Below are 27290 nucleotides of genomic sequence, written 5' to 3'. Positions count from 1 at the left end.
CTCTCCTTGCTCAGGCGTGCGCTCCCAAACCCAAGCGAGGCAGACAGGGCATTAGACATCCTGCAAGTTCAAAGACTCGGGAAGCCTGTTAGCATCCGGTTGGGTCGCTTGAACGAACTGAGAGCAGTGTTCCTTCAAGTCTGTGGTCTAGCGAAGCTGCTAAACCTAGGAACTTAGTGAAAATGCAAAGTCTTGAAACTTCCTGCTGGCTGGGGCCCGGCGATGCGGGGACTTTGATAAGTCCCCCAGACTGTGATACACTTCACAATTTGAGAAGGACTGAGTTAATTAGTGTGTTCACAAACAGAAACCACTAGATCCAGCCCAGCAGTCTCTAGCAGAGTGGGAAGGTGTGTCCTGGTCCCAAAGCCTGAGGACAGAGAGCAGAAAGGGCGCCCCCTTCAGGGTAGGGAGAACACCAACCTTCACCGGAGCGAGGGGGCCTCTGGCAACCAGCCAAGGGCTCATCCTGAATCTGCACAATCGGTGCCGCTACACAAATGCCAGCCCCCCAAAACCCGTGTGGGTTACGGGCACCCCCCTTCTCTAGTACAAAGATTCATGTGATTTCCTTTCTTTTTCGATACTGATGAAATCCCGAGTCCTGGGTTGCAGCCTCCTTTAGCCAGGTACACGAATCTTTGAGATCCTCACCAAACCACCTGTGGCATCATTTTAAGTAATTCAGACAAACCAGAGCGCTCCCGGACTGGTGCTGCCTGCAGGAACCAGAGCTGTGAATGGAGACAAGTGCGAGCGTCAGTGTGGGGGGGAGCGGCAAAGGCACACCAGGAAGACAGTGCAGGCGGCAGGGTGGAATGCGAGGTGACTCAGAGATGGTGCTGACTCTGGAAAACGCCTTTCCTTCTAGCTTCCCAGCTAGGGGCTTTAGATCTTTGCAGCAGAGGAGAAAGCACTGCAGCTTTACCTCCTGCGTGTCTCCGCCCAGGCTAGGGAGGTCCTGTAACATCAACAGAAGGCCCACGGCAGACTTCTGGCGCCAGTTTCAGAACTGGGGGTCAGCCAAGTGGAAAGGAAAGCCTGCAGGAGGTGGTAAGACGATGGAAGTGTGCGTAAAAAGAGGGAGAAGTGTCAGGTGAAATGGAAAGAAGAAAGGGGTGAGGCTGATTTGCTCTTCCTCCTGCACCCCAACTGCTGAGTGCTGCTGGCTCCTTCAGATCATTTGCTTTTTAAAAAAGATTTTAGCTATTTATTTTTAGAGAGGGGGAGGGAGGGAGGAAAAGAGGGACAGAAACATCAATGTGTGATTGCCTCTCCCACACCACCCACCAGGATCCTGGCCCACAACCCAAGGATGTGCCCTAGACTGGGAATCGAACTGGTGAGCCTTTGGTTCACCGGCAGGCACTCAGTCCACTGCGCCACGCCAGCCAGGGCTAAATCACTTGTTTATAGGCCCTAACAAAGTCAGAGCAGTAGTGACAATCTCGGTCTCCACTGACAGCTGTGGCTAATTAGAATCAGGCAAGAATCAGACTGCTGAGAAGAAAATTATAAAAACAAAGTATTTATTATTTTTTCTGAAAAAGACAGGGAAAGGAAACAGTGCCCAAGAGAAGGATGTTCACAAGCAAAGCCTGTGCTTTTGCCATGTCTTCTCTACATAAACCCCTTTGGCCAAAGAAAATTCACGCAAGCTAGAACTGGTTTTTGAGAGCAAGGTTTAATTCTGACCCAAGATTATAATAGTTTTTTAAAGTTCTACTGATTACGTCATGCTGTGTAGGAATCACTCAGATTTTCTCCCCTTCCCTTCTGAAAAACCAAGCTGGCTAACCATACCTGGATTGAGCGGAGTAAAATGCATTTCTTTATCACTAACTACCACAGAAAAGCCTGCATCTCAAGTTGCCTTCAGTGAAGTCCATTGGGCTTCCAATGGTTGTATTATCCTGATTTCTCTTCCCCAAGGTCTGTCCTCGGTAATGGAGCCAGACTGTGAAACACCACCGCTTAAGTCTTGCTTTTCCCTTTCTTTGACTTGGGAGCACCCGGCCAGTGGAAGCCCCGCAGGTGCAGGCAGTCGGCCACGTTGTGGGCGATGTAGTACAGGTTCAGCATGGCCGCGGGGCTGAGGATGTCCACTTCCGGTTTCTTCAGCTTCTTCCCGGGAGCCTTGTTCTTGCCTTTCTTTCTTTTCCCTTTCCCTGGCTTTCAAAGACAAATACATATATACAGGGCAAAAGTTAGTTTTTATCTCCTTGACATAATTTGCAACATATCCTATTGAACTTAAGAAATAATAAACGCCTAAAAGGAAAAAAACTTTTGCATGGAGTGGGAAGAGAAAACACATGGCAGGAAACTGAACAAATGTATGTTAAGCATCCCTAGGGGAAAAGGGACTCGACCTAATGCAATGTCTAGGCCTTGCTTGCATTCTGACTGGAACAAACAATTTGTAAAAAGGCACTTTGTAGGCAATTAGGGGAATCTGATAATATCAAGGGATTATTAATTCTATTAGGTCTGATAATGGCATTGGGAAAACATGTTTATGCATTTCAGAGAGGCACGCTAAAATCTGTTGGAATGAAATAAAACAAGGCCTGAGATTTGTTTTAAAACACTGCAGCTTCCACCACTGTCCCTGTCCCCCCAAAAAGGACAGATGAAGCAAATGTGGCAAAGTCCTGACAGTTTCTAAATCTGGTAAATAAATATATGGGGGTTCATTTTACTATTCTATTCTAGAGAGTCCCAAAGAAGTTGGACTCAAGGAAGCACATACCAAGGCACATCATGATTAAGTTGCCCAAGATTAAAGATCAGGAGAGAATCTTAAAAGCAGCAAGATAAAGGGAGACACTTACCCACAAAGGAGTTCCCATAACACTGACAGCTCATTTCTCAAAGAAACCTTGCAGGCAAAAAGGGGCTGGAAAGAAGTATTCCAAATCATGAAAGGCAAGGACCTACATCCAAGAATACTCTCCAGCAAAGGTATCATTTAGAATGGAAGGGCAGATAAAGTGCTTCCCAGATAAGGTCAAATTCAAGGAGTTCATCATCACCAAGCCCTTATTATAGGAAATGTTAAAGGGATTTATCTAAGAAAAAGATGATGACCAAATATATGAACAGTAAAATGACAACAAACTCACAACTATCTACAACTGAACCTAAAAAACAAACAAACAAACAAACAAAACTTAGCAAACAACTAGAACAGGAACAGAATCACATAAATAGACATCACATGGAGGGGTTATCAGTGGGGAGGGAAAGGGGGAGAATGGGGGGGAAGGTACAAGGAATAAGAAGCATAAATGGTAGGTAGAAAATAGACAGGAGGAGGTTAAGAATAGTACAGGAAATGGGGAAGCCAAAGAACTTTATATGTATGACCCATGGACATGAACTAAGGTGGGGGAATGCTGTTGGGAGGGGGTACAGGGCAGAGGGGAATAAAGGGGAGAAAAAGATGGGACAACTGTAATAGCATAATCAATAAAATATACTTTAACAAAATAAAGTGCAAAAAAAGATTTAGGGCCATGGCTTTTTAAAGTGACTTCAACATTTTTTTTTCATGTCAACCATAGCTGCAAAAAATGTGTTTTGATCTCTAGAAAGGTTTGAAAACTAAAATTCACAGAAAAAGTTTGACATTTTTTTCAAAGTTTTCATCTTTGTGTAGAAACTGGCAAACTGATTCTAAAATTCATATGGAAATTCAAAGGGCATGACACAGAGGGTTGACATTTTTATTCAAAGTTCTCACCTTTTTGTAGAAGATTCTAAAATTGATACGGAAATTCAAAGGACTTTGAAAAAGAAGAACAAAGTTGAAGGACTAATACTACTTTATTTCAAGAATTATTATTTTTTTAAAGAGAACTACAGTAAAGCGCCAGCAGCCGGGCCACATGGTGCTGGTGACAGGGCCGACCCGGCCCAGCGGAACACAGCGCAGGCTGGAAGCAGATCCGCACGCAGACGAACCTCTGCGACGTCCAACAAAACCATTGAAGCAGTTCCTCGAAGTGAGGGTAACCTTTTTAACAAGTGCAGATGGAATATTAAATATCCACTTGCAAAAAAAAAAAAAGAACCATATTTGCTCCATGTACAAAAGTTAATTCGAAATGGCTCATAGAACGAAATATAAAACCAGAAACTAAAACCTAAAAACTAAACCTCTAGAAGAAAACATAGGAGAAAACCTTTGTGACCTCGGGTTAGGCCAAGACTTCTTGGTTATGACAGCAAAGCACAAGCCGAGAAAGAACAAACTGATATGGTAATCATCAAAATGAAAAACTCGAGCTCTTCACAAGATATTGTTAAGCAAACGAGAAGACAAGCCACAGACTGGGAGAAACATCTGTGACTCACGTACCTGATCAAGGCCTTACGCCCAGAATAAAGGACTTGCAGAACATAATGAGAAAACCACCCAACGTAAAACACGGTCAAAAGACTTGGACACTTCCCCAAAGAAGATATTGAAGTGGGCAGGAAGCATACGAAAAGACACACACATCAAATCATTAGGGAAATGAAAGTAAAATGCTCTGAGACACCAGCACACACGAATTAGAACGTCTCAGGTTACAAAGACTGACCACAGCAGGTGCTGGTGAGGGTGTGGAGGGGCTGGAACTTTTCTGCACTGCTGGGGGAAATCTGAAGTGGCAGAGCCACTTTGGAAAAACAATTTGGCAGTTTCTTGAAAAGGTTACACACATATCCAGCCATTCCACTCCTAGGTACTTCCCACAAGAAATGAAAGCACATGTTCATTCAAAAACTTGTACATGAATATTCATAGCAGCTTTATTTGTAATAGTTAAAAACTGGAAACAAGCCCTGGCTGGTGTGGCTCAGTGGACTGAGTCCTGGCCTGGGAACCAAAGGATGGCCAGTTCAATTCCCAGTCAGGGTGCATGCCTGGCTTGTGGGCCAGGTCCCCAGTGTGGGGCGCGTGAGAGGCAAACACACAGTGATGTTCCTATCCCTTTCTCCCTCCCTTCCCGTCTCTCTAAGACAGGTAGCAAGCAGATCAGAGGTTGCTTGGGGAGGGGGGATAGGAGGAGAAAAGACTGATTACAAAGAACCACAGGAAACTTTGGGGGTGATTGACATGTTGTCTCTCATTTTTTAAAAAGACTATTTATTTTTTAGAGAGAAGGGAGGGAGAAAGAGGGAGAGAAACATCAATGTGTGGTTGTCTCTCACATGCCCCCTACTGGGGACCTTGCCTGCAACCCAGGCATGTGTCCTGACTGGGAATCGAACTGGCAACCCTTTGGTTTGCAGGCTGGCACTCAATCCACTGAACCACACCAGCCAGGGCTCTCTCTTTTTTTAATCCTCACCCTCATCTGAAGATACGTTTATTGATTTTTTCTCTTTTTTTTAGACAGGGAGATACATCGATCAGTTGCCTCCCCTACATCCCCCAGCCTTTGGTGTTCAGGATGATGCTCCAACCGACCCAGGGACCCAACTAGGGTTGCCGTGTTTTCTTTTTCTTTTTTTTTTTTTTTTTGAGACTATAACTTTTTTTTAATATATTTTATTGATTATGCTATTACAGTTGTCCCATTTCCCCCCTTCTCTCCCCTCCCCCCTGTACCCCCCTCCCACCCACATTTCCCCCTTTAGTTCATGTCCATGTGTCATACTTATGAGTTCTTTAGTTTCTACATTTCCCGTACTATTCTTGCCCTCCCCCTATCTATTTTCAACCTACATTCTATGCTACTTATTCTCTATACCTTTTCCCCCTCTCTCTTCCTCCCACCCCCCTGCTGCTAACCCTCCATGTGCCCTCCATTTCTGTGGTTCTGTTCCTGTTCTAATTGTTTACTTAGTTTCTTTTGGTTTTGCTTTAGGTGTGGTTGTTGATATTTGTGAGTTTGCTGTCCTTTTACTATACATGTCTTTTCTTTATCTTCTTTTCTTAGATAAGTCCCTTTAGCATTTCATAAAATAAGGGCTTGGTGATGATGAACTCCTTTAACTTGACCTTATTTGAGAAGCACTTTATCTGCCCTTCCATTCTAAATGAGAGCTTTGCTGGATAGAGCAATCTGGGATGTAGGTCCTTGTCTTTCATGACTTGGAATATTTCTTTCCAGCCCCTTCTTGCCTGTAAGGTCTCTTTGGAGAAATCAGCTGACAGTCTGATGGGAACTCCTTTGTAGGTGACTGTCCCCTTACCTCTTGCTGCTTCTAGGATTCTCTCCTTCGTTTTTACCTTGGCTAATGTAATTATGATGTGCCTTGGTGTGTTTCTTCTTGGGTCCAACTTCTTTGGGGCTCTCTGAGCTTCTTGGATTTCTTGGAAGACTGTTCCCTTTGCCAGATTGGGGAAGTTCTCCTTTATTATTTGTTCAAATACGTGCTCAATCTGTTGCTTTTCCCCTTCTGATTCTGGTACCCCTATAATTCGGATATTGGAACGTTTAAAGGTGTCTTGGATGCTCTTAATCTTTTCCTCAATTTTTTGAATTCTTATTTCATCCTGCTTTCCTGCTTGGTTGATTCTATCTTCCTTCTGGTCCACTGTATTGTTTTGAGACTCATATTCCTTCCTTTCACTATTGGCTCTCCTCCGCGTGTCTTCCTGCATCTGTTTTATGGTACTCTGCATTCTTTCATCTAGATTTCGTCCAAAATCCACCAGTTCCGTGAGCTTTCTGATCACCAGTGTTTTGAACTGCGCATCTGATAGATTGGCTAATTCTTGGTCGCTCAAAAGGATGAGTCCCGGGGGACTGATCTGCTCTGTTGAAAACATGGGGTTTTTTTTCCCCCTGTCTCTCTTTTTTTTTTTTTCCGGTCTGGTGGCTCTTGTTACGGTGGGGGGCGGAGCCTTAGGTGCTCACCTGGGCTGGGCACCCCGGTCGCTAGATTGTGACATTATATGTGGGGGCGGGGTGGAAGCGGGAGCGGGGCGGGAGAAAACAATGGCGGTAGTTCCGTTCCCCTGGACTCAGACCCTTGTCTGGGCTTCCGGGCCGCGAGCTCTGCCCTGGTCCACAATCGCTCCCCCTCTGGGTCTGCCAGCCGCAGCTTGCATACTCAGGGATCACCGCTGCCTTCTTGCGCCCCCGGATGGCTTTTGCACCAATTTCGCGCCAAACCTTCTCCCGACCTCCGCGCGCCACCAACCCGAGCCAGCCCCGCGCCCGCCGGCTCGTCTTCTCCTACCAGTCCGGATGAACGCGTCTACTTCAACTTCTTGGCTGCCCAACTTCCATTCAGATAAATCCTCTGCCGGATCTGAGTGTTATTCTGATAGTAAATTATTGTTGTAAATTATTGGTTTTCTAATCTTGGTTGTACGAGGAGGTACGGTGCGTCCACCTATTCCTCCATCTTGCCGGAAGTCCTATAGCCCATTTCTTACTCCAGCTCTCAAAGTGCAGCTGCGTCTGGGCTTTTGTTATCACTTATGAGACCCACAGGGAATTCAATCAGTAGCCTCCCATGGGTGGTGGGCACTGTTTCACCAGAATGATACATTCAGAATGAAGAGTTCTTTGTAGCACTGGGATAATCGCTACACCATCAGCCCACTGTCCTTTTCTCCTCGTATGTTTCAGTTTCCAAAGTTCTTCTTTTACCAGTAGGACCCATGTAAGTCGGTTTTTCAAACTTGATCCATTTGCCTTCTGCCATTAACTCCTCTGAAATAATAAACTGGTTTCTTTCTTTCTCCCTTTCTTTCTTTCTCTCTTTCTTTCTTTCTTCTCTCTCTCTCTCTCTCTCTCTTTCTTTCCTTCTTTCTTTCTTTCTAAAGATTATATTTATTTTAGAGAGAGGGTAAGTGAGGGAGAAAGAGAGGAAGAGAAACATCAATGTGTGGTTGCCTCTCATACAACCCCAACTGGGGACCTGGCCCACAACCCAGGCATGTGCCCTGACTGGGAATCGAACTGGCAATGCTTTGGTTTGCAGATTGGCACTCAATTCACTGAGTCAGGTAAACTGTTTGGTTTCTTGAGAAGAATCTGCTGGTTTTTGGTTTTCCATTCTCAAACTGTTAGTATTTCCAGTCCTTAGGCAAGAAGTTCACACTTCTTGGGGTGGTGTGTGTCCAGGAGAGAGAGTGGAGGCGTGTAGTTCTTAAACCCCCCTGCTCTTCACTTTGGGATTCCATTCCCAAGGCCTGAATTCTGTGTGCATGTGTATGTCCCCGGTTTAATTTTCAATCTCCTTACCCCAAGCACACTTCACTTAGTATTTTTTTATTTGTGTATTAATAGTATGTTCTCCTCTCCAGTGGTTTGTCTATAAGTTCACCACTGAACTCCCGAGGCCTAGACCAATGTCTGGCACATTGCAGAGATGAATAAATATTTGCTGAGCGAATAAATTGTAACTCAGATGCCACGCAGATCCAAGATTTAAAAAACAAATGTACATTTCTGCTTTTCTGAACTCCCAAGGTGCCTTTTTCATTCACTCAACAAATATTTAGCTAACATCTACTGGACACCAGGCCCTGCACTTCCGGGCTCCTGTCTTCATGAGCCTTAGGGCCCAGTGAGGGAGAAACCACAAACATTTACTCAGCAACTGCGCTCTGAAAGAAGAACCCAGGGGTACATGGCATTACAGTGACATAGGATGGAGAGGCAGTGACCTAGTCCGGGATGTGAAGGAAGAAGAGTTCCTGAAGAGCGGCCTGTGACCTAAGGGGTAGGGAATTCCCTGGGAGAGTAAATGGTCTGTGCAAAGACTCTGAGGCCGGAGAGAACCCACCAAGTTGAAGGGATGAGACAAAACAAAGGGTCAGTATGGCTGGCCCATCGGCATCCAGGGGAGTGGGGATGGGTGAGCAGTGAGAGAAGCCGAAGGCTGGAAAGATAGGCAGGGTGCAGCTCCTGCCTGCAGGCCTTGGAAGCTAAGGTGCTCGACCTCTATCCAGGGAGCAGTGGGAAGCCATTAGCTTAAATGGCTTCATTGCACCATTCTGCTTCAGTTCCCTGGCCTGAAAGAAAATGGCAACATCAACCTTGTGAAATAACCTGGGAGTGAGTCAATTTAAATCAAGAGGAATTTATTGAGTACTTTTACGCGCAATGAACTGGAAGGAACACAGACTTACCAAACGCATTTCCACACTACAGGAGGGTGAGGAGTAAAGCTTTCCAAGGCCAAACAGGCAAAGCACTGTCAAGTGGGGTGCAGAGGGCTATGGGTGCTTAGGGAGCAATTGGGAAGCAAGAGGTACTTCTGAGCTGGGCTTATCTTGAAGAAAAGTAGATCAATAGCTAGAGATGGGGCAGGTGTAGGAAGGTTCCAGTGTGGGACTTTTTTTAAGGCAGAGAGGATAATACTGTAGATAAAGCTCAAGAGGTTGAGGCCTCTTCACCAAGGGCTCTGGGTGCCAAGCTCACGCAGAGCAGAACCAGCAGAACAGACATGGTGAGGACCCTGAGGACCTGGGGTGAGGATTGCAAGATCTCATCCATTCTGGGACCTGGGACCATCAAACTGGCAGGGAGGGAGGACAAGGAGATGGAGAACCCCTGGAGAGCACCTGGATGTGGGCTACTGACAGAATCCAGGCAGGTGGCAAGAGGGCCTGACCACCAGTGGCGGTTAGGGTGGGAAGCAGGGTGCAAGAGACTGGATGTGGGCTGAGGAACAGGAATGTTTGTGAGTTCGACTCCAAGAGGATGAACGTGCTGTTGCAGCATGCCAATGAGACCAGAGAAGGTAGTGGCTAAAAGAGCTGGATTTTGAAGACAATGTGAAAAGGCTCTCTGGTGGAGAAATTGGGCTGGAAGTTGGAAATGGAAGTTTGAAGTTTCAGAGACTTAACACGGAGCTCTGTGAGCCAAGGACTTGGAGGTGAGGTGCAAAGATACGATGTAAGTGTTCCTGAGCACAAAATGCAAGAACTCTCTGGCCAGGTAGCCCAGTTGGTTAGAACATCCTCCAGATACACCAAGGTTGCAGGTTCAGTCTCTGATCAGAGCACATACAAGCAGCAACCAGTAAATGCATCAATAAGTGGAACAACCAACCAATGCTTCTCTCTCCCCCTCTAAAATCAATCAATAAATTTTTTTAAATGCAAAAATTCCTTGCATAACAGGTCTCCAAAGCCATCCTGAAACTGGAACTCCCTAAAACCAGCCAAGGGTCCGGGTCACATGGGTTCATTTTTCACTTCTTAATCTGCAGATCAGACACCTGCACAGAACCAGGGCTGCAGCAGCAGCAGCCGAACTAGGTGCCGGGCCAGTCCCGCTGGCACTCACTGGCCAGCCTCTGTTTACTTCACATACAAACCATCTTCTGGACGTGAAATTAAGTGGCTCAACAGAACCAAGGAACTAAAACCCACCAGCTCACAAAAAGAGGGTTCAGCCTGATTCTCCTGCAGTCCCCTCCAGAGTGTCGACCACCTGGGGAAGGCTCGCCCACCTCATCTTTACCCACGTGTTCAGATCACTGGGTTGGACACCACCCATAATTCGAGGAGATGAAGGTGCCAATCTTGTGGTATGGGTAACAATCTCGGTAAAGCCTGACCCTACGAGGCTGAACGGTAAGAAACTGAACGGCAAGGAACTAATTTAACGAGGGCCTCGTAATCTCTTATACTTAAAACAGACGTGATTACCATGGTAATTCCTTTCTCAGTGGAGCAGGTGAACTTGGCATGGACGAGTCCTGAAATGAAGAAAGCGACCCCAGTTCCACGTATCACATGGGAGCGGAGCCCCTGCGCCCATTCCTGCCGCGCGAGGAGCTTCCTACTCCGCACTCAACTGAGGACCTCCGCGGGGCTGGGACCAGACCTCGCTTCTTAGAAAGCCAAGACGTTCCAGGGAGCCTGGCGGGGATAGGGGGCAGGCAGCCACGGAGCTGCCACCACGCCGGTGACCGAGGCACTGAGACACCGAGGCCCAGAGGCACCGCAGCCACAGGCGACACCACTCGCGGTGAGCGGGACAGTGCGGGGACGGGTACTAGCGGACACTGGCCGGCCTAGCGCACAAACGCAGGGCGGGGCGGGGCGCCGCGGGAGGCGGGGCCACGCAGTGTTTACCTGTTGCTAGGACACCGGGGCCGGAAGCTCAACCTTTGCGCAGAGCCCAGAGGGCACAGCACGCGTCCTGGAGCCCGCGCTAGCCTTCGTTGTACTGAGCGCTTTCTCTTGCCCGCCCTGACGCACTGGAAGGACCATTTTACCACGCGCGGTGGTGAGAAGGGCTGCGAGTGCCGGGGACCCGGCTCAGCGTGCGGCGCCTGGACTGGAGCTTGGGGGCCGGACCAGGCGCGGAACCCGGCAGGGGTCGCGGGTCGCGGTCGGTGCTTGGGAATGTAAGGAACTGGCGTTGGAGTGGGCCCACTCGGGTGCGAGTCTGAGCGTGGCCGCTCACTGGCTGACCTTGGAGAAGTCACCGAAGACTCCACGATCTCTTGGAAAGTGAGATGAAGTTCTTGGGAGTTGAAGTGAGAATAACATGGGAAAATGCTTCTAAAAGAGCCTCATACAGGCCCCTAAAGAGTAAGCGCCTGAAAGTTCATGTGCTCTGTATGGGATTAGAAAAGAAGAGTTGAGTTGGTGCAGTTCTGCTTCCAAATTTGTAAGTTCATCCCGGCAGCCTTCTCTCTGCAGGGGAAGGCTACAGTTTGGAAACAGGACCTTCATTCCTCTTTTCTTTTTTTTTCTTTTTTTTTTTCCTTTTCTTTTCTTTCTTTTCCTTTCTTTTCTTTTTCTTTTTTCCTTCCCTCCTGCCTTCCTTCCTTCCTTCCTTCCTTCCTTCCTTCCTTCCTTCTTTTCTCCTTCCTTCCTTCCCTCCCTCCCTCCCTCCCTCCCTCCCTCCCTCCCTCCCTCCCTCCCTCCCTCCCTCCTTCCTTCCTTCCTTCCTTCCTTCCTTCCTTCCTTCCTTCCTTCCTTCCTTCCTTCCTTCCTTCCTTCCTTCCTTCCTTCCTTCCTTCCCCACATCCTCATCCTCAACCTCACTGGAGGACATGCTTAGTGATTTTAGAGAAAGGAGAAGGGAGGGAGAGAGACAGAGACAGAGTGTGAGAAAAACATCCATTGGTTGCCTCTCCTATGCTTCCTGACCAGGGACCAAACCCACAACCTAGAATCAACCCAAGACCTTTCTGTGTATCGACAACACTCCAACCAACTGAGGCACACCGGCCGGGGCTCTCTTTACTTTTTAAATGACTTTTTCCCGTTTATTCAACAGTTATTAATAATCCTCCATCTGCCAGACAGTGGGTTCTAGGCCACTTTTTCCCTGCATGAGGCAAAGTTCTTGTTCTTAAGGGTATTTTGGAGGGGGGGCATGTATAGAAATGGAGGACATGGCAGACATTAAAAATAATAAATGTGCCCTGGCTGGTGTGGCTCAATGGATTGAATGCTGGCCTGCAAACCCAAAGGTTGCTGGTTTGATTCCCAGTCAGAGCACATGCTTAGGTTGCGGGCCAGGTCCCCAGTAGGGGGCGCTTAAGGAGGCAACTACATATGGATGTTTCTCTCCGTCTCTTTCTCCCTCCCTTCCCCTCTATAAAAATAAGTAAATAAATCTTTTAAGAAATAGATGTAACAGAGCGTATTGCATTGGGTGTATTAAACTGAGGGGATGACTGAATGCTCTGCTAGTTGCTGATTGGGGGAGACCTGAGGAGGTGATGTTTAAACTGAGATTTGGATGATCAGGAGCAGTGAACTATGTGAAGACCAGGGACAGGACATTGCAGGTGAAGGGCAGGTAGAGAAAAAGGGGCCAGGAAGCAGGGGTGGGGTCCCGAAAGGCTCTGCAACCAAGACTAAGGTGTTTGTTTGCCGCCTTTTGATTGATGACCTGGCTTCCAAAAGGGAAGTACATATACCAGTATTTATGTTCTCATAACCCTTTCCCTAGACATTCATCAATAAAGCAAGCTCAGTTCTAGCTACTTTTAATTTGTCTGGTAGGTTTTTCATGATTCCCTATGCCCTTCATATGGCACATTCTCCTGCCCTCTGCCTTTGCTTTCTCCTCTGGGTCTCCTCCCTTAATCCCTGGATGGGGGCCCACTCCCTGCATTCCTTGGGTCATCACAACCCTCTCAGTTACCCCCTGTTGGGGTCACTCCCAAATCTGTTTCAGCCCTCCTTTCCTTGAACGCCAGACCCTGGTCCTGAGCCCTGCTCCAGATTTTGAAATTCGGTTGTCTCAAAGTACACCAGCGGTCAGGGGTGACAGGGAGTCCGTGGGGTGGGGGCAGGGGGGACTGACTTGCCCAGGGTTCGGAGGGACCCCGGGAGCTATGGAAACGCCTGCGTCCTGGCTGTGGCGGCCAGCACACCAGCGCAGGGCTGGCTGTGCAGTCTTCCCGGCTCAGCACAAAATGAAAATGTGGGGAAGAAGGAAATAAAAATGCCACTAAAGGTACTAAATTATAAAACTTTTCCTTTTTTCTGTGGTCTCTATGAACCAATTGTGCTGTTTTGTTTTGTTTTGCTCCTTAATGTTGTACTTCCCCAGGGGGCGAGGATGCTCCCCTTTCCAGGTATCCTCCCTCCCCACGGGCTTCCACCCCACTGCCACCCCGCAGAGCAAGCGCCACCTCTGGGCCGGGCTGTGCGTAGTACCTGGGTGCTGATGGGTGAGACACTCATGTCATTCTCTGAATGTGCTGGGGGGCAGCCATGCTCTGCCCTGGGACCAGGTGCCAGCCCGACCCTGAGGAGGGGGTAGGGATGGAAAGGGTGGGTGTCAGGGTTAGGGGGCTGGGGGTGACAGATGAGACTCAGGAGTACATACTCCAAGCCCCCCACCCCCCAACACAATGCACTCTCCCATTGGACTTCATTTACAAAACAGAAATTCAAAGGTAAATTGAGAATTTCAAAACTGTGAACTCAAGAGGGTTAACCCCCGAGCACAGGGACCCTCCGAGAGTAGTACTCTGTGTGATCGCTGAACCTGCACAGGTGTGTATATGTGTCAAAATTCATCATACACTTCAAGTGAGTGCATTTTGTTACACAATGATTATACCTCCATGAAGTTTAGCTCTTAGGAACCTAAATTCTACCATATTTAAAATCGAACACTCCTCATATCCGAATACCATTGAGGATAATGGCATCGGCAGCCATCTCGGACCCAACAATAGGCTGGTCTCCTCTGACGCTTCCCTCACTCCTCCCTCCAGAGCCTGTTCTCACATACATAGGGTCATGTCTCACCCACTTTCAAAAACCCTTAATGACTACTGTATTTTTCAGACCATGAGACTAGGTCTTATGGTCTGAAGCTAGGTTTTGGAGGAGAAAAATAGGGAAAAAAAGTTTGAAGACAAAATGTGGTAAAATTTTTAATAACATAAATAACATAATATTTCACCAATGTGAAAACATATTGTAAATGTAAGTGTAAATGTAAGCAGAACTCAACAGCAGCATTAACAACCATTATTCCTCCCAAATTTGGGGTGGGGCAGGGGCAGGGGGGTGCATCTTATAGTCTGGAAAATACAGTATTTCCTAGACCGTTAACTCCTTGGGGTGGTATTGATGGCCTTTGAAAAATCTTGCCTCAGTCTGCTTTTCTAGCTTTATTCACTCTCACAGCCCTACATGCCTTATTTTTGCCACACTCCTCAGTCTCCGGAGTTTGCTGCATTGTCACACCTCTCAGCCTTCGCTTTATAAAGCCCACTTCACCCCGAATGCCTTCTCCCCCTCACCCGTCTTCAGGGCCCAGTGCAAACGGCACCATCTCTGCGGGCTCATGAATCACTGCCCACACCTGGTGCACATTCAGGTCAGCCAAGTCCTCTGGTGGAGAAATACGTTGACTTGTCTCCTCCCATCCACACTAGGCAGCCTCTTTCAGGTTCGTCTTTGTATGCCGGCGCAGTAGTGAAAGAAGTTAAAGGAATACTTTTCATGATTCAGTGGGAAGCATTATCACCTTCATTCTGCCAAGCCCAGCAATTTCTTCATTCCCATTGACCTTGGAAGCTAAGTTAATGTTGCCCCCTCCCCGTTCTGCGGAGTCTCCGCACTTGTTTCTGAGATGTGCGTTGCGCCCCTTGCTCGCTCGGTCAGCTAACCCCTGTCTCTCCCGCGCTCCACGTGTTGGCTCATCTCAAAGTCCAGTCCTCAGCCCTCTGCCATTTTTCCTCAGTGTCTCCTCACATGACATACCACCTGTCTTGGGATGACACAGTGTCTACCGTGGAATAATGGCCTCCAACTGAGCTCCAGTCCTCAGGCCTCATTATTCCCTGGACCTCGGGCATCTCGCCTTCCTGTCAGCCTCTCTTAGTTTCCCCTGTTGGTGGTGAAACTGCCCTTCCAGCTTTCTGCCCTTTGTCGCCTCTGACTCACCTGTCTCCATCACCAAGGCTTGTGCATCCTTGGGCAATTCTTACACATTGATTCCTCCATTGACATGTTCACCATTTTAGACTAGACGTCATTTTGTACGCAAATAATAGCGTGGAAGGAGCACAGATGGCAGGCAGCATGCTGAGCACGATGGCATTATTGCCTCCCTATGACCCATACGGAGTTTCTGTTAAGTTCTCAAGGTGCCCATGAGGTCAGAGAGTAAGTAACTTGCCCTAGTTCACACAAGCAGAGCCAAAGCCAGCTCTGCCCAGCTGTCCAGCCTGTGATGTTAAACACCGGAATTATTCAGGAAGGTGCCCTGGCCTTGAGGCCAGAAGGTGTGGGTTCAAGTCTTGGATTCACTACTTATTCAGTAAGCAATTTTGAGCAATTTCTTAAGCTCCACTTTCTTCCCTTGGGTTGCTGTAAAGCTGATGTGATAGAATGCATGTGAAAACACATTGTAAGTTCAAGTTGTTTCCAGGCCTTGCTTAAGAAGATAAAATTCGCCCTGGCTGGCGTAGCTCAGTGGACTGAGCGCAGGCTGTGAACCAAAGTGTCACAGGTTCGATTCCCAGTCAGGGCACATGCCTGGGTTGCAGGCCATGACCCCCAGCAACCGCACATTGATGTTTCTCTCTCCCTCTCTCTCTATCTCCCTCCCTTCCCTCTCTAAAAATAAATAAATAAATAAATCTTTAAAAAAAAAAAAAAAAGATAAAATTGGGGGGTGGGTAGGAAATGCAATGGGGAGAGGTACCAATTTTCAGTTACAAGATGAATAAGGTCTGAGGATCTTAACTATATCATGGTGACTATAGTTGATAATGTTGTACTGTATGATTGAAATTTGCTAAGAGTGGAACTTAAATGTTCTAACCCAAAGCTAAACAAATAAATGAGGTGATGGATGTGTTAACTTGATTGTTGGAATCCTTTCACAACACATATGAATGTTAAATCATGTTATACACTTTAAGTAGAGGGTCCGGCACAAATAACACCTCTTTTTTATTACAAGATCTTTTATTACAAAATCATAAGCATGTAATTCTGTAACATAACAATATCACACTCAAGTTTACCACATGACATTTTAGGTAAAATGTTCAAAATAAAGCTATACATTATCATACCCATATTACTACCCTGCCAACCACACTCAAGCAGGCCTTACTTCTGCCAGACCCTGGACATTACAATTTTGTCAGTTATACCTCCCTTAAGCTGGAATAAATATTTAAAGCACAAGAAAGCGTGCTTTGTGAGTGGGCAGGTGAGACATGAAGTGAATGATCTGGTGACAACTGGAACAACTTCAGTGGTAGCACCCTTTCCCATTGACCAAATGGATCTTCGGTCTTTGCCCTGGAGAAAGCCTTAGCATTGACCTTGAGGTGTATGGCTGAGAAGCAGCCTTTGTTAGAACACAGAGCACAGGTTATAGTTAGAATCATAATATTATTGAGAACATGTGCATTTTTCTTAAATACCCCTCCACACCCTGACCAGCATGGCTCAGTGGGTTAGGTATCGTCCCACAAAGCGAAAGGTTGCCAGTTTGATTCCTGGTCAGGGGACACACCTGGGTTGCGGGTTCGGTTCCCGGTCAGGGGGCATGTGGGAACAACAGATTGATGTGTCTCTTGCTCATTGATATTTCTCCCCCTCTTCCCTTTCTAAAAATAAATAAGTATGACCTTCTTTAAAAATTAAAAAAAATTAAAACCAGTCCACTTAAGAATCACTTAACATTTAGGACTGAAGATCTCTTTATTCTACAAGAACTGAACAAATCTTCCTGTAAAAACTGGAAGATGATGCTAAATTTAGATAACCACTCAAACCCACACCCAAATAGCATTAGTTAATTTTATCTGTTTATAGATACACGTCCTTATGTCTTCTTTATTAATAGTAACGTTAACTGTGCTGTTCTTTTTTAAAAAATATAACATTACCAGAATAGAAGCATGCATTTTTAGAATATCCAAATTCAGAATATTCTATCACTATCTTAGAAGTTCCATTTAAACATTTCTGTTTTCTACTTTTTACTCTGGTAGTGTCTTTTTCCCCCTCTCTTTCCTTCCTTCCTTCTCTTTTTCTTTTCATGTAGTTCAACAGTATGGCACTGCATTCACTTCACTCATAGCCCTGATATTGTAGAGGAAATTACAAAAAAAAAGTCCTTTAAAGGTAATTTCCTCTGGTCAGCCATTACGGTCCTAGCAGGGAGAACCTTGGGGTGCAGTGGGACCAGCTGGGCAGGCTCAGAAGAAATTACCTAGAGCAAGGGTGGTCAGCAAACTCAGTAAATATTTTAGCCTTGAGGACCTCACGTCCTCTTTTGCAAGTACACAATTCTGCTGTTGTGGAGCGAAAGCATTTATAGATCGCATGTAAATGAATGAACGTGCTGTGTTCCAATAAAGCTATTCTGGAGACTCAGATTTAAATTTCATCAAATTGTCATGTGTCATAAAATATTTTTCTTCATTGGATTTTTCCTCAATCATTTAAGAATGTAAAAATCATTCTTAGCTCGTGGGCTCTATAAAAAGTGTTGGTGGGCTGGATTTGGCCGGTGGGCTGTAGTTTGCTGGTCTCTGATCTAGAGAATTATTCTTTTGCCCTTACTGGGGACCTGGCCTGCAACCCAGGCATGTGCCCTGACTGGGAATTGAACTGGCGACCTTTTACTTTGTGGGATGATGCCCAACCCACTGAGCCACACCGGTCAGAGTGCAAGCATTATTTTAAGCACTATATGCACATTGACTCACTTAATCGTTACAGTTCTAGAAGGTAGGTAGTATGATCCCATTTTATAGATGGGGAATCTAAGATATAGAGAAGTAAAATAGCCTTTCAGTTATCACACAGCTAATAGTCAGAGCCTGGATATAATAATTCACCAAGCCGGGTCCAGCACTCTCACTCAATCTGATACATTGTGGCTTTTCTGGGTAAAACATCTCACTTCCTGTGGTGAAGACATATTTTCACAGGCATCCACACAGAGGATTTTTGTCACGCCAGCTCCATTAAGCATGTGAACAAGAAGTTACAGCATGTCTCCAGTAATGTTTCCATTTGAAGGCAAGGGGACAGATGGCACTGTCTTATTTAGTACGGAAGTCACTGTCATCAAAGGTGTTTGAGCAGAGGTGGGATGACTTCTGCCTTCTTGCAATTCCTTAGAAAGATTCTGGTTATTTTCTGTAAGATAAAAGTGTAAAGGAGAGGACAGTCTGCACCCCTCCCCGCCGCCCACTCAGGCACAGTCTCATTACACTCACGGGGCCTGGGGTCTGACAGGCCAGGCCTGCCGGCGGGAGGCTGTGTGTCACACTGCTGCAGCCTGTTGCCGTGAGAATTGAGTGAGTCTGCCTCAACCTCACCCATCATGCGCACACATGTGCACACACACGCACACATGTGTGTGCACACATGCACATACACACACATACAATTCTTCCCATCTCTGTCTTCTAACCTTTCTTCCTAGCTGAAAACTATATTTGCAAGCAGTATTAGGGAATAATTGTTTGACTTAATTATTTATTATATTAAATGAATAGTCACATAAGAGTAGTGATATAGAAAGGTTGGATCTCCAGGATAAATGACTTTTTTAAAACAAGCAAGTATAGCACAGAATATATTGTGCTCCCGCTTGTGTAAAAATAAAAAGTTGGTGGGAGATGGGTATTATCATGGACTTTGCTGAAGGGTAAAAAAAAAAATACGATAGTGTGGACTTATGAAGAACGAGATGGGGATCTGGGGTGGGAGGCTACAGTTTTCCTTGTGTACTCTGAGGACTTACTTGAATTTTTACATTTTAATTCTGACCCCAAATATCCACGTATGTGTATTCTTCAGTTTTACACCTCTCATCCTCATGTCACAAAATCTACCCAAGCCTGAAACTCTTTTTTCACTCGAATCTCCTTTGACTACATCAATAACCACACGCATTTTACAAATAAAAATAACCTCCTCTGGGTCTCCCCTTACACCTCTAATAATGACAGAGGGAGAGCACATACATCGATATTGCTGTTTACCAGTAGATGAATGGTCTGGTCCCACAAAATACATGTTTATGTCCTCCTTGTCCCTGGAACCTGCAAATACTACCTTATATGGGAAAGGATGTAATTAAGTATCTTGAGAAGAGGAGCTTATCCTCATGGGCCCTGAATTCAGTCAGACGTATTGTTTTGAGAGAGGCAAAGGGAGTTTAGAGAGAAGAGGGGGAAGCAATGCATCCATCCGCCGAGGCAGAAGTTGGGGTGATGTGTAAGTCCAGGAATGCCTGCAGCCCTCGGAAGCTGGGAGAGGTGAGGAATGGATCCTCCCCTAGAGCCTCTGGGTGGAGTGCCATCCTGCTGGCACCTGGATTTCCGACTTCTGGCCTCCAGAACTGTGAGAAAATCCACTTTTCTTGTTTAAAGCCATTCAGTTTCTTATAACTTGTCACAGCAGCCCTTGGAAATTAATATAGGGGAAAAAAGGTGCAACTAATAGCTAAAGTTAAGTTTGTAGATTCCATAAACGCTCATGGTTGTTCTGGCCTAAATGATACCACAAGTTGACTGTACTGAGGTACTTAATTCTGCAGTCGGCACTTCGTTGTTACTATAGAAACTATGAAGTCATAAGGCTCTTGTCAGTGAGAATGTTAGGGGCTGGAGAAGCACTGGGGGATGCTTTTGAAGCAATTCTCGCATTGGACAGAGATCAGCCTACACGATCTCAGATCCCTTTCAATTTAAGAATATACTCCCAGAGAAAAATTTCCTTTCAAACATTGAGGCTTACCATTTTAAGGATATTAGACTAGCCAAACATTTAGCAAATACATTCACCTGGAAAAAGTGTTTGAAGGTGTAAGGTACTCGGGACTTACCTTCCATAAACTTCCATAAACTTTCCAGACCAGGAATCCTGAAGGAATACCAGGTGATTTTCCACTACTGAAAATTCACTAGTGGAAAAATAAGTAAAATAAGGTAACTCACGTATTTTCCAAAAATTACCAATTAGGACTTACGCCAACATTTCTAAAAGTGTTTGCGTGTTGTTGCCAATATAAACAGAGCTTTGATCTCTCCCTTTGTTCTGCCCTGTTGTAGAGATTACGTATTTCCTCATATTGTTAAATTGCCAACACATTAATAGCTCAGTGTTGAGATTATAAGGGAGGTAAATTATTCTTTTCACTACCACTATAGTCTTTTTTTAATGGACACACATTTTAGAAACTTTGTTTTCTATCAACCTTATTTCAGTTCTGTTTAAGAGTCTGTGGAAGAACAGCTTAAGACGACTCAGTGACTGTTCCTACGCACTCGGTGGCCTGAGCCCTGGGGACCGCAGACCAGTCTTCAGTGGCAGGCCGAGCGGACCAGTGGTCAGCAGGAAACCACCGACCAGATGTGGAGGGCGCCTGCGCCTCCGGACCAGGCTGCGACCTCAGGCTGCAGCAGCGGTGAACCCGTGAGCCGGAGCAGTCCATCCACCCTGAAACTCCTCCTTGGCCACGCAGCCTTTTCAGCAGCGGCCTGCTCTTCCTTCTCAATTTCTTCAGGATCTCTGGAGAAGTAGAAAGCAGATACAACCTCACGTGGGTGATCACGGAAGATGGTGTCACGCATGTGCAGTACTTCCCAGGCCAGCATCCACCACATCAGATGCACTGAGTGAGCCCCATTTGCTTCCAGGAATGCTAATGTCCACATAGCGCGGAGTCTGTCACGCAGAGCAATGGCGGGCAGGCTAACGTAAGAGGCCACAGAGAGGCTGGTGGTTGGCCCTGGGATCAGTAACCACCAAATATCAGTCTTGGCCCCCAGAAGGCTGCCTGGGTCTGGTTAGTGACGGTGCCAGGAGTGAAGCGGTCAGCAGTGGGAGTGGCTCCAGTGGCAGCCACCGACTTCAGCACAGCTCGCTGGGCAGTGTTCCTGGACGATATGACTCTGCCACTGGGGGGAGGGGCGGTTTCAATGGCGACAATGGCACGAGCTGCCAGCAGAAGCTTCTCCCAGGTTCCCTTCAGATTTAGGATGTAGATGCCATCACTTTTCCTTTTGTAGATGACCTGCTCGGTTTGGAGGTCAAGGTTGGTGCCACCTAAGTGGGTTCCTGCTGCAAGGAGTTTGAGGATATCCTCCCCCTTTGTTTACGGGCCAAAAAGGACTCTGGACTTTGTGAAAGTTTCCCTTTAAGTTGTGTGGGAAGCAAGAACAACGCCGTCTGAGGCCCTCTCTGGGTAGTGCGGAAAGCCACTAATATATATATATATATATATATATATATATATATTTTTTTTTTTTTTTGGTTAAGAAAATGAGAAAGCAGGGGGAGGCCCAGAGGAAGACAATGGTTATAATATACAGATAATAAAATCATGCCATGGCTGTATTTACTCTAAAACTTTTGATGTCTTTCATGTTGAAAAGAATCATATAAAATATGTATTTAAGTATGTATTAGTATTAAACACATGTAAGATAGTGCTAACTGCCATAGAACCTGCTGGTGTTTTATAAATGTTTATAGCTAAGTTCTATATTTTGTAAAATGTTATTTTATTACCGAAAACATTCTCGTCATACTAATAAAGAAAAATCTAGGCAGAGCAGATGTTAATTGGCCATGTCTAGTATTTCGGAAATAATGGCTAGATTTTCTTAGCTTCTGAAAATCACCCTGAACAAAAACACCTAAATCCCCAGAGTTCCAACAGCCTGGGTGTTAAGGTGGTTACTTAGCTCATTAACTATAGCATTGATGAGATCAAGGTCATGAATTGATTGTATGAACCAGCATCATTTTTGGTCCAGAACCTCAGCTACATTCTTCATCTCCGTTAGTTTTATTGTAAATACGGGTCATCTCAAGAAGGACTAGAGGAAAGAGGAAAGACTTGCCACACCTACTTGGGGGAGAAACAGAAACCACCAAGACACTTGTCTGTAGGATTATCTTTATGTAACAGTGGTTATTGTCAGATGGAAGAGCTGGAGGGAGCTGTGGATGAGGGAAGTCAAGAAAGCCAAAACCAAAAATATCAGTATAAAGTCCTGAAATGGGTTGTTTCAAAGGCTCACTGAAAATCTGTCAAAATTCTCCAGAATGTCTAAGGAAGTCCCACTACCAATCTTAAGAGCTCCCTGGGAGGCTGCCGATACTCAGTGTCAATGGCAGTCTGGTTGCAGCCGGTTCCCTGGAGGTGAAGTGTGCCTCGCTGGCCCAGTGGCTGGCTCGTCCATGTGAATTGCTTTGGGCCAATGGCATACGGGCAGTTTGACTTATGCCACATCCAAGCGGGAGCTTTAAATGTGTTTGCACAGTATGGTTTGGTCTCTTGCTCCTGCCCTTTCTGAGAATAGCATGCCACAGGGAGGGGCTGTTCCGTCCACCTAGTGCCAGAAGGTGTGTGGAGCACAGCCAGTCTAGAGGAGCTCGAGTGGAGCTGAGCAGAGCTGCCGCTGATCCCCAGACCCATGAACAAGAAATAAAGGTTTGTTGCCCTGGCTGGTGTAGCTCAGTGGATTGAGTGCGGGCTGAGAACCAAGGGGTTGCTGGGTTCGATTTCTGGTCGGGGCACGTTCCGGGGTTGTGGGCCAGGTCCCCAGTGGGGGCCACGTGAGAGGCAACCACACATTGATGCTTCTCTCCCTCTCTTTCTCCCTACCCCCCCTCTCTAGACAAAATAAATAAAAAAAACACAAAAAAATGCCGGTTTAAAGAAAAAGAAATAAAGGTTTGTCGTAAGATTTTTCAGTTGCTACTCCCAGGGAATACTAATACAAGATTTTATGTATCTATTGTCTTTAATTATAATCGTCCTTTCTATACCTAGTATGTCTCTAAGATTCTCTTGTGCTGAAGAATTGAAAGACCAAGTTTCTAACTCCAGTACAATTTTCTTTTTATTAAAGTGCTTCAGTAAATAAACAGTGTTATCAACAACCAACAAAAACTTTCCTGAAATACAAATAAAAATCCTCTACTTAATGAATCACTCAAACAGTATTCTTCTATGAAGTAACAGTGATTGCCATCGGATGGTGACCGACCTGAATGTATTCCTGACCACATACATGGGTTCTCAAATGGGGACACTCAGCCTTAACACGTGGGGCTGGCTGTCAGTACCCGAATGGCTGTTCCAGCAAGTCAGTGGGGAAACGATGTGACTTGAAACTGATCACTTATCCTCGGTGCTGCAATTTCTCCATCTGCACTGAGAATTAATCTTCCCTTAGAGAAGATTTGTAAGAAAGTACAAAATGTTGAGGTTTGTCATACTTCTATGCCTCAGAAAGCATTCACGTGCATATTTTTAAAAGGTCAACTTCTTTGTTCTTGACAACAAATTAAATACTATATGGGCTTTAAAAGAAATAGATTAATGACTGCTCTTTTCTTAAAAATTATCTTTTTACTTAAATCACATTAAAATTATAGATTAATAGCATTCATATATGATATGCTAGGTAAATTTTGATAAAATTTATGAATTATTTTAAGAAATTTCTCCTATTACATATTTACATGACCTTTCCATAAAAAACAGAAATCCTGCTACCCTAAATGCACAAAGAGGTGGAACCCAAGTTTTAGTTAGAGTTTTGATACAGTTCCTCTGGACATGGCTTGTAACTTAATCATGACTTCCAGACAATACCGTGGTTGACAAAGGACAGAGTATAAATAAACCAATTTTGAATACACCTCCTGGTATAATTAAAGTGGCTCAGTGCAGTCAGAAAAATGATCCAGTAGTGTCTACACTGGGGACAGGGGGGCTTAAAGTAAAAAAGCTTGAAAATATAAATGACAAGTGTGGGGATAGAAGAGAAATAAAATAATTCTGATTGAATCAGAAACTTCTAAAAACCTTGTTTCTGGTGGGAAGTATGTGATTCTGCTATAAGAGAAGTTTAAAGAGGTTGGTACATCAACTCATATTTTCAAAGAAACATGCAATACTTTTAGGTGGAAACAGTATTGCTAAATCTCCACATGCCACTCTGAGACCACTAACAGAAAAGAAGAAAATGTAATCACTAATCAACATAGGAGAAAAAAAATGGTTAGCTATCTTGTTGTTCAATAATCGATCACAAACACAAATGGGCACACCATATCAATAAATAAAACCGTCTGTAGTTAACTGGTCATTTACAAAATAAATTGGATGAAAATAATGATTTTCTGCAGTGTACTCAGTCATTTTAAGACTAAGGGAGTTTCAGAAGAAACCTGGAACCGCCTTAGGGTGGGCGTGACCATTTCACACTGGCTGTGGCCGGACACTCCGTGCCCTGCACAGAGTGCACAAGGAAACAATTTTCACACCAAACACACACTTCTTAGGGACTAAAGGAAGGACACTTTCTACCACACACCTTTCTCTAACATGCAGTATTAGGTAACAGTACATCATCATCTTTCACAAAGAAGGTGGCAGGTGCTCCAAAATCACCTCAGAGCTAATGATTTTAGAAAGGGGTGTCAAATTTTTAAATTTAAAATACAAACTTAATTTCAAAGTTGGTTTTGCCAAACCTCTGGTAAGTCCTAGGAATCCAGGGGGAGCAAGAAGAAAATGCCCTCCCTCTTCTGTGACATGCACCTCCCATTACCACGATGAATGCCACGGGCCAAATGCTATCGTAAACTGGTTCGCACTCTTGGGGCCAGCAGAGCCGGGGCTAGTTCCAGGTAAAACTCAAGCAAGGGGCAGTCCCACAAAAGAGCCTGTCAAAGACCAGCAAGAGATTTCCAAGGCCACCTAGCACTCAAACGACCCCAGAGGAAGTTTGTCATTTTTGTGTGACTCGGGATCCTATGCTTGCACTATCTCCGGCCGGGCACAGTGGCCCCCAGAATGTCCTGAACTACCCTGGATGTCCTTGGACTGGGCCAGCTCTCCCCTGGACAAGCACTTCTAGGGCTGGAAACAGAGGCTGAATGAGCAGGGTAGGCAGAGCACCATTTATTGGAGCCAACCCCCATCTATCGGATGCTTTGTTGACAAGAGCTTAGTGATTCTGGAGCAGCTCTTCCCAACAGATGGGCTGTGAAAACACCTCTCTTTCCAGCCAGATCTCATATGAATAGTGGAAATCCTCAGGCAGATCCAGCCTCTGCCCCAGCACGCTCTGCAAGCAGTTGTCCACAGGTGAAAACTCGGAGTCCTGAGGCCTGTCATATCGGCGGCTATTAAAAGCCTCAATGTTGGCTCTCAAGGTGCATTCCTCTGCTTGGAAGTCCCACGGCCTAGCGTCGATGTCTGTGATGGGGAGAGAGAAACAGATGTAGTACACAGTTCCAGACCCTGCTCCCCTTACCACGGAGCACAGGCCGAAATAATTTTAGGACTGTATAACTGTAGCTACTCCTCAACTGTTAAGGAGCTGAAATTACATATTTTACATTTGGCCCTTTGAAGGCAACCGCAAGGCTGATGTGGCCCCGGGTGAAAATGAGTTTGACACCCCTGGTGTACAGGATACCAACAATGGAATGGCTCAGGATTTCCCTTTCTGTAAAAGCAATGTAAAAAGTAAATAACGTTCTGCCACTTAAGTTTAAAAAAATACACGTATGCTCACATACATAAACTTACACATACAGACAGTCCCTAGAAGGGTAGTCCAGAAACTGGCAGGAGTGATCACCACCGAGAAGGAAATGAGGACCCTGAGGGAGGCGGGCTTCTTTTACTGTATTTCCTTTTCATTCTCTCACCTTCTTCCTAGTTGTACGTACAGTAAGTCCTCACTTAACATCATCAAAAGGTTCTGTGACTGCAAGCGGCACAATTTTACCAGAGGTTAATTCATATAAATGAGAGTTAAGTTCCAAAGACGTCTCATCAACATTATAATGAAACGACATTGAACAAAACGATGTTATTTGAGGACTTGCCGATTATGTTTTCAAAATGGCAACTCAGTTCCCTTTCTTGAGCTCTTCTCGGGGCTGGGAGCTTCCCATTTGAGCAGAATCACCAGCTCTCAAGGAATGTGAAGAGGCAGGAAGGGGTACAACAAAGAATCAGAATAAACCAATTAGTAAAGACTTTTCCTGACTTCCTAGGACCTCCCCCGGCACATGATAAATCTGTGCCAGTTTATATTAATATGTGAGATTAAGGCTTCCATGGAGGTAAAAACAGAAAACAGACAATCTCCGTTATTCATTTATTCTGCTTAGACTCTTGTTTCAGGGCGAGGATCTGTATTCCTCAGATCTCTTATCCCCACTCAGCGGTCTATCCCAAGGAAGTGCAGTTAGGGTTTCAGCTCATGATGGCAGCAACAACAGAAGTGCCATTTGCAGGATAAAACGTTTTCATGTTTTAAAACTCTATAAGAATTCAAACAGTTAATTGTGCTTTCTGTCTTATAGTAGAGAGGGAGGAAGGAAGAGAGAGGGAGAAAGAGAGAGACATCAACGGGTTACTTTCCAAACACGCCTAACCAGGGACCAAGTTGGCAGCCTCGATACGCGCTGTAACTGGGGATTGAACCCACAACCTTTTGGTATGTGGAATGGCGCTTGAACCAACTGCACCACCTGGCCAGGGCCAATTTGCTTTCATTTTAATAAAATATATATGTATATAGAGAGAAAAAATCTGGAAGAGTATACAGTAGGATGTTGACAGTGGCAATCTTTGGGTTATAAAAGTATGGATTAAAACACTAATATCAAAAAATGCTTACTTGTATTTTCTAATTGCTTTGTAATAATATAAAGTTATTTTAATTTTAAAAATCTCTTGGAGAAATCTGGCATTTAAAGGAATGTGTTGGAAAGGGGGTAATCACCCCTCAGTTTACTTGTTCACTAAAGTGTACTTTCATAGGGCAGGGGTACATGCTGGATGGGGGCAGCGCCTTCAAGTTTGTTTTACCAGCAC

The 27290-nt window shown here is 45.4% G+C and overlaps 2 protein-coding genes and 1 pseudogene across 5 annotated transcripts in view; all 3 read right to left on the bottom strand.

Annotated features, from left to right (window-relative positions):
• Window positions 1-1466: 1466 nt before the first annotated feature.
• SMKR1 (small lysine rich protein 1) lies at window positions 1467-11645 on the bottom strand. 2 transcript variants are annotated; one of them, XM_036010901.1, is made up of 2 exons: window positions 10613-10903; window positions 1467-2172 (listed from the first exon to the last, which is right to left on the bottom strand). In XM_036010901.1, exons 1-2 carry the CDS (start codon window positions 10613-10615, stop codon window positions 1975-1977), a joined length of 201 nt encoding a protein of 66 aa, XP_035866794.1. In that variant the 5' UTR covers window positions 10616-10903; the 3' UTR covers window positions 1467-1974. The 2 variants fall into 2 exon arrangements, 1 of the variants encoding a protein (XP_035866794.1); XR_004899715.1 differs by lacking the exon at window positions 10613-10903 and adding an exon at window positions 11042-11645 and having other exon boundaries at window positions 2036-2172.
• Window positions 11646-20369: 8724 nt separating this feature from the next.
• LOC114507339 lies at window positions 20370-21524 on the bottom strand (annotated as a pseudogene).
• Window positions 21525-24827: 3303 nt separating this feature from the next.
• Window positions 24828-27290, bottom strand: part of STRIP2 (striatin interacting protein 2) — a 38964-nt gene continuing 36501 nt past the window's right edge. For all 3 annotated transcript variants that reach the window (XM_028526123.2, XM_036010899.1, XM_036010900.1), the window contains exon 21: window positions 24828-25655. In XM_028526123.2, the coding sequence (XP_028381924.1) occupies window positions 25405-25655 (251 nt within the window). In that variant the 3' untranslated portion in view covers window positions 24828-25404. The remainder of the gene's footprint in view (window positions 25656-27290) is intronic.

This window comes from Phyllostomus discolor, chromosome 10 (assembly GCF_004126475.2).
Source record: "Phyllostomus discolor isolate MPI-MPIP mPhyDis1 chromosome 10, mPhyDis1.pri.v3, whole genome shotgun sequence".
NCBI classification, from domain to species: domain Eukaryota; kingdom Metazoa; phylum Chordata; class Mammalia; order Chiroptera; family Phyllostomidae; genus Phyllostomus; species Phyllostomus discolor.
This window is presented reverse-complemented; position numbering and strand designations above follow the sequence as displayed.